Source organism: Dasypus novemcinctus, chromosome 9, assembly GCF_030445035.2.
Source record: "Dasypus novemcinctus isolate mDasNov1 chromosome 9, mDasNov1.1.hap2, whole genome shotgun sequence".
Classification (NCBI taxonomy): domain Eukaryota; kingdom Metazoa; phylum Chordata; class Mammalia; order Cingulata; family Dasypodidae; genus Dasypus; species Dasypus novemcinctus.
Genome location: NC_080681.1, coordinates 129,473,989 through 129,480,622, shown reverse-complemented (window position 1 = coordinate 129,480,622; position 6,634 = coordinate 129,473,989). Strand labels below are relative to the sequence as shown.

The 6,634-nt window shown below is 47.6% G+C and overlaps 1 protein-coding gene across 1 annotated transcript; it reads right to left on the bottom strand.

Annotated features, from left to right (window-relative positions):
* Window positions 1–220: 220 nt before the first annotated feature.
* On the bottom strand, window positions 221–6,408 carry C9H1orf174 (chromosome 9 C1orf174 homolog). Its single transcript, XM_004480341.4, has 4 exons — window positions 6,289–6,408; window positions 3,428–3,541; window positions 1,958–2,449; window positions 221–525 (listed from the first exon to the last, which is right to left on the bottom strand). Exons 1-4 carry the CDS (start codon window positions 6,301–6,303, stop codon window positions 418–420), a joined length of 729 nt encoding a protein of 242 aa, XP_004480398.1. The 5' UTR covers window positions 6,304–6,408; the 3' UTR covers window positions 221–417.
* Between the last annotated feature and the right edge of the window lie 226 nt (window positions 6,409–6,634).

The window sequence follows — 6,634 nt, the reverse complement described above, 5'->3', positions numbered from 1 at the left end:
TGGATTAATCACAAGAATGGTCAACATCTGATGTTGATGGAAAATAAATTTGCATGTTATCAAAGCTAAATCCTCACTTAAAACTATTTAAGTGAAGATTTTCCTTTACAAAGGTACCCACTATTTAATCCCAACCACCCTCAGCTGACTCAAACCTTTATATATATACATACACACACATACACATGCATACAAATAAAAGAAATTACAGCAACATGGAGACGGCAACTTGACAATCTCAGATATTGTTACAGCAGTTCAAGATCAATAAATCTTCCATAGGTATTTGGTGGTTTGCATTATTTGTTGACTTCTATGAGTTCAGAAGTTTAAGAACAAGTTCTCTTGGAGACAAATTTTATACATTCCGGCAATTTTCTAAATTGCGATCTAAATATGCAAAGAGTTTTTTATCATCTACATTTCTGCATCATCGTCGTCATCATCATCTTTGGCTCTGAAATGCATTTTTCTGAATTCTCGTCTGCTCATTGAAGGACAAGATAAAGACACTGGTGGAAGGTCCTTAGAGGAGGAAAAAAATTAACTTCAGTAAGAACTAATGTAACCTTAGCATCTGTAATGCGCCCGGTCTACCCACTCTGCAGAATGATCCTCCCTTTGAGACATGGGAGGACTGAGACACACAGCACTCGTTCTCTTGAACTTGGGTTGATCAAGTCAGGAAGGGAAGGAAAAACACCAGGTTAGAAACAAGGCTGTGCTCATCACCACGCTCCTGTTCTTTCTCAGTGAAAAGCGTTTCCCTCCTGTGAATTATGGGGGGGGGGGGAGGGGCGCATGTACTGGATAGATATAAAAAACTACAAACATGACTTCCTAACACTGCAGCGGGAGGTCCAAAATCACATCCCTGCAGCACACCTGAGGGCCGTGGGATGAAGCCATCCTCCCACAAGTGGTCTCATCATGGCAATGATTCTCACTTGGGCAGAGGTGGGGGCGTGCCCAGAGTAGCTAATGTTTTTATTTTCTTCTCTTAGGTTAAAGTGATTACTATCATTATTTTATATATTTATTTACCATCAATTTGTTTATATGCAGTAATTTAGGAGTACATGTAATTTGAGTGTACTGTTTGCTAATAAGTTTTTTTTTAAGATTTTTAATTTATTTCTCTCCCTTTCCCTGCCCCCCCAGTTGTCTGCTCTCTGTGTCCATTCCCTGTGTGTTCTTCTGTGTCCGCTTGTATTCTTGTCAGCAGCACCAGGAATCTGTGTCTCTTTTTGTTCTGTCAGCTCTCTGTGTGTGCAGTGTCACTCCTGGGCAGGCTGCGCTTTTTTCGCGCTGGGCGGCTCTCCTTATGGGCGCACTCCTTGCGCGTGGGGCTCCCCTACGCGGGGGACACCCCTGCGTGGCACGGCACTCCTCGCGTGCATCAGCACTGCACATGGGCCAGCTCATCGCACGGGTCAGGAGACCCTGGGTTTGAACCCTGGACTTCCCATGTAGTAGGCAGATGTGCTATCCATTGAGCCAAATCTGCTTCCCTAATGAGTTTCTATGGAAGACAACACTGGCTGTTCAGGATTCAGTCATGCTCCCACTGCGCCCCCCTGTCCCCCTGAAGACAGTCCTACACCCTGGTCCTGTGGGCACCAACCCACTTGGAAATAGGACTTGTGAAGATACGCTTGGATAGGGTGAGGCCAAACTGACCAGGGTGGGCCTTAAGCCAATATGACTTTTAAGCAGAAGAAATATGGACACAGGAGAAGACGGACAGAGGAGGAGACGGCCACAAGATGGGGCAGAGACCGAGTCACGCACAGCGGGCGAGCCACCACTAGACTACTATAGCCTTCAGAGGGCCCCCCGCCATCTTGATTTGGGCTTCGAGCCTCCAAAGCTGTGAGGCAAAAAGCTGCTGTTGGTCAGTGGCTAGGCTGTGGTGCTTTGTGACAGCAGTCCTGGCAAACTGAGACACTGGGCTTACCTGCATGAGCTCAACATTTCCAAAGAACCGACTCACTGGCATTGGCTGATTGCTGTCATCGTCTAAAAAGATGCTGTTGTCCATCTGAAATAATGGCTTCTGGATGTGCTCTGCCTCCAGGGCTAACTTATCCCGCCCTGTGGAGCTGCTCTCACATGCTTCTGCTTCTGCACTGGCTCTGAGTTCTGGGAGGGACAGGCCATCTCCAGTCTTTGTCAGGCTACTGTTACCCACAATTCCGTGGTGGCCGAGGGGAAGGTTTTCACCCTCCTGTGGCATGGGGGCACCAACTTCATTTCCCCGACACAACACACTGTTTCCAGCAAACTCCAGAGGCTCATTTTCACAAGAGGCCTCAGGTGTAATTTTTGGCAAGGAAACACTATCACTTTTAGTTACTAGTTTCTGTAACTCTGATTTCACAAGATTATCTTTATCATACTTGAACTTCTTGGATGTTCGCCTGTCCGTAGCTTTGTGTGATGAGGAAGTCTATCAAGAAAGAAAAATGTAAGAGAAAACTAGATACATTTAGGAAGAAGATAGCAAATTAAAAAAAAAGTCTCAATCCCAGAACTGGGGACCTTTTAACAATGTAAATTGTTCTTGTCAGACCTTTTAACAATGTAAATGTATAGTCAGAACTGTTTACAGACAGGTTTGTTTCACTATTCTGCCACTGAAGGAACAGAATTCAAATCCACAGCTGGGAAAGAGCTAGGCACATATCCAAACATTAATCCCACAACTTCAGTTTTCCTGAAGGGTATTATACTTCATGAGGCAAATTCAGAAGCACGTGTTTATGTAATTACAAAAAAAGAACCCAATTTTCATTCATTCCTGCTAGAATGTAAGCACCGTGATGAAGACAGGGTTCTTTCTTTGGCTCACTGAACAGTGTTTGATATGTAGTAGGTGCTCAACAAACTGCGCAAAGAAAATCAAAATTTCAACACAAACAACTTCATATGAGTGAAATACATTAGTGGCTGGCACATAGCTAAGTCCCAGCAGATCCCAGAGCCGTGGGATCCAGAAGCAGACCTGTCAGAGGAGTCCACTGCAAGTCCTAAAATGTCCCAGAAACAGGGACTGTGACGTGAACTGTGGCCTACAGTGGTCTGCTTTTCTTGGCCTGCTTTACCCTCTTGTAATGCATTTTGTGGTGATCAAATACTAACATCCCTTGAAAGAATGCACTAGAAGTAGGACTAGAAAAGGTGCTTGCTAGAGGCGGGGTCTGTGAGACACACAAAAGTGGGTGAACACTTGACAAGCAAACCCCTGGTCTAGAGAATGTATCTTTGTCTGGAAATAATTTCAGCACTGTTACCTTCCCTTTAAAATATTTCCCCCTCTGGAATATAAGCAACAATCATTACGTTTTCTAGTACAACAGAGTGAAAATTTTGTGCAAAAGTGTACAAGAGTCAAAATTTCCCGTTCTTTACTCTGACGAGGCCTTACCAGACATACTGTCTTGGCAGTTTTGGTGACGTCCACTTCCTGTGCAGAGGCCAAGGCGGGCGCCGAACAACTTCTGCCTCTCAGGCGTGCTGAAGTGCGCACGCCACCTGCCAGCTAGATATGATCAGAAGCCTCATCAGAGAATGCTCTTATGAAAAGAAACATTAGCATGGAGATTAAAATTCCCTGAAGAGAAAACCTCAAGTGATCCAAAATTAGTCCCCTATTTTAAAGGTAACAATCCCTGCCCCGCCCCCCCCCCCTTTTTTATTATCTTTATGGAAAGACTCCTATGGTCTAAAAGTGCAGATTCAAATAAAACTCTTTGGGTTTAAGATACAGATCTGATCCTTCTATGATTTTGGACACTTGGGTCAATCCCCCACCACCACCACGGTCCCCCTCCCCGCAGGAACCACCCATTTCTAAGTTAAGAGACACTAAAATCAACTTTGAAAAGGTTTAGGATTAGCAGCACACATCTTTCCTCGGAAGGTTCTCAAGCGTTTCAAAGTTCTTCACAAAAGGAAATATGAAAAAACAAACACCCATCCCTGACATCTCTCCAATTTTAGGTAGAAAGAGTCCAAATTCTATTAAACCAGTTACCTTCTGTCTGATAAATCTTAATATTAATAAACTGGTCCATCACTTTTATTTTGAATGCCAAAGAAAATCTTAATAACAAGGAATTAAAATCCCACCACCTGGACCCAACAAACATGTCCCTAAGCACTATTACTTCCAGAGCAGGGAATGGACCTTTTTAGTCCAAGACTGTCACTGGCCAGCCTTTCCTTCCTATGGCAAACCCCAACACTCCTCACGCAGCCTGTGTGAGGCTCTCTAGGCAAAGGATGGCCCTGATGCCAGCTGCTGCCATTTACTGAATGGTGATATGTCAGTCACTGTGCTTGGTACTTTAACAGCCTTGAAAAGCAGCTGCATTTCCATTTTATGGGGACAACTTGGGTAAGAAATGTGTTCAAGGATACAGAGGTGATGCTTGACTTCCAAACCCCTGCTCTATCATCACAGTTCAACCTAGAAACAATCTCCCGAAGTCAGCCTATGGAACTGTCAGGCTGCTTACAGCAGGGACTGATTCAGAGGCTGGTCACCTTAGATGCATGACTCTCAAGCAAACAGGCCCTTTCCACAGCAATTTGCTTCTCAATGCTACCATGCTCTCAGAAGAAGCGGTTCTCAAATTTTAAGCAACAGACTCATTGGGGAGGCTTGGGAAAATTGAGCTTTTCAGGCCCCTCTGCAGACAAACTTGGCTGCCCAGGGCCAGGGCCCAGGTCGCTGTGGCTGTTAGAGGTACCCGATGCAAGCCACCTGCTGGTCAATTAAAATTTTTTTCCTTTATCCTAGTAACATATATATATCATGAAATTTGCCATTTTAAGTGTACAATCCAGTGCCATTAATTACATTTTCTATGTTGTGCTACCATCACCAAAGCTTTTCCATCACCCTAAACAGTAACTCTGTGCCTGTTAAGTAATAACTCCCATTTCATCCTCATCTTAGCCCCAGGTAACCTCTGATCTACTTTGTCTCCATAGAATTTGCTTAAATACTTCATGTAAGTGGAATCGTACAATATTTATCCTTTGAGCCTGGCTTATTTCACTCAGCGTAACGTTTTCAAGGTTCGTCCATGTTGTAGCATGTATTAGCTTCATCCCTTTTTAGGGCTGAATAATATTCCACTGTATAAACAAACAAGTTGTGTTTATCGTTTATCCACTCATCTGTTGGTGGACACTGGGTGGTTTCCATCTTTTGACTTTACCGGTGTACATGCATCTGTTTGAGTTCCTGTTTTCAATGCGAGTGCATACCTAGCAAAGGGATTGCTGCTGCTCTTATGGTAATTCTGTGTTTAACTTTTTGAGGAACTGTCAAACTGTCTTCCACAGAGGCTGCACCATTTTGCATTTCCACCGGCAGCTGGGGAGGCCTCTATTTCTCCACATCCTTGCCAATGGTTGTCACTTTATTTTTTAAAAAAGCCATTCTAGTGCGTGTGAAGACGTGGCATCTCCTCGTTGTGGTTTTGATTTGCATCTCTTTCATGGCTAACGGTGTCGAGCGTCATTTCATGTGCTTTTTGGCTATTTGTGTACCTTTTTTTTTTTTTTGGAGAAATGTCTATTCAAGTATTTTGGCCATTTTTCAATGGGGTTCTTCAATTTTTTATTGAAGGTTTTGTCCACTCTTGATTTCCAAGAATCATATCTGGTAGCGTTTTGGCTTCAGATTCATCACAGATAACTGAGGTACCAGACCCAAAACGCCGAGAACCTACAGACGTTTTTTCTAACTTGGCGAGTACTTGTTCTTCAGCTGGCCAACCTGGATTGCTCCCACATAAGCAACCCTAAGACGAAACAACTTGCCCATCGCCGAGGGCCTCCTTCCAAGCAAGCTCCCCAGCTGCCAAGCGGACTGCTTTACGTCTGGGATGTCAGAGGCCACCAACCGGTCTCCCAAAAAGGGCGGAAGGGAGAAGAGCTGGGTGCGCGGGCGGCGACCGCGTCGGGACAAACCCGCAGGGCCCGGACGCAGCTCGGAGCTGCCGGGGCTCGTCGGGCGCCGGGAAGAGCGACCCCTGCCCAGGCCCGGGGCCCTCGTTCTCACCCGGGCGCCGGCAGGTGCTACCCCCGTGCCGCGCGCGGCGCCCTCGGGAGGGAAGCCGCCCTGCCTTAGGAGGAGCCCCTGCCCCGGAGGGAGGCCGCCACCAGCCCCCTCTGCCGGGGACGCCCCCCGGGCCGGCGAGCCGCGGCCGCGGCCCCCTCGCAGGGTCCCCGCAGCTCCCGGCGCCAGCGCGCGGCGCGGCCTCGGCTGCTCACCTGCCGGCTCCTCATGAGGGTGAACTGCGCCCCCGCCGCGGCCGCGCAAGGACGCCCGGCCTAGCGCTTCTCAGCGGAGAAGCAACCCGGCCGCCCGGAGCCCGCGTCCCGGCGTCTGACGTCGCCAGAGGACTGGCCAATCACCGCCAGGCGTCGCAGGCATGTGATCCAACGAAACTGTCTCCTTCCGTCGGCAGGCGGCGCTGCTCCGGGAGCGGCCGGGACGCTAACGCCTGGGGGCGCGCCGGCGGCCATGTTTGCGAAGGGCGCCTCGCGGGGCTGCCTCTGCGGCCGCCATGTTTGAGAAGGGCGGACCACCATGCTTGTGAGGGGCGCCTCTGCGGCC

Bases quoted from the DNA above. Each gene is read 5' to 3' on its own strand.
- C9H1orf174 (XM_004480341.4), bottom strand. The intron at 2,450-3,427 runs GTAAGGCCTCGT...CTTTCTTGATAG, and splicing joins CTGCCAAGACAGTATGTCTG to ACTTCCTCATCACACAAAGC. The intron at 526-1,957 runs GTAAGCCCAGTG...TCCTCCTCTAAG, and splicing joins GAAATGTTGAGCTCATGCAG to GACCTTCCACCAGTGTCTTT.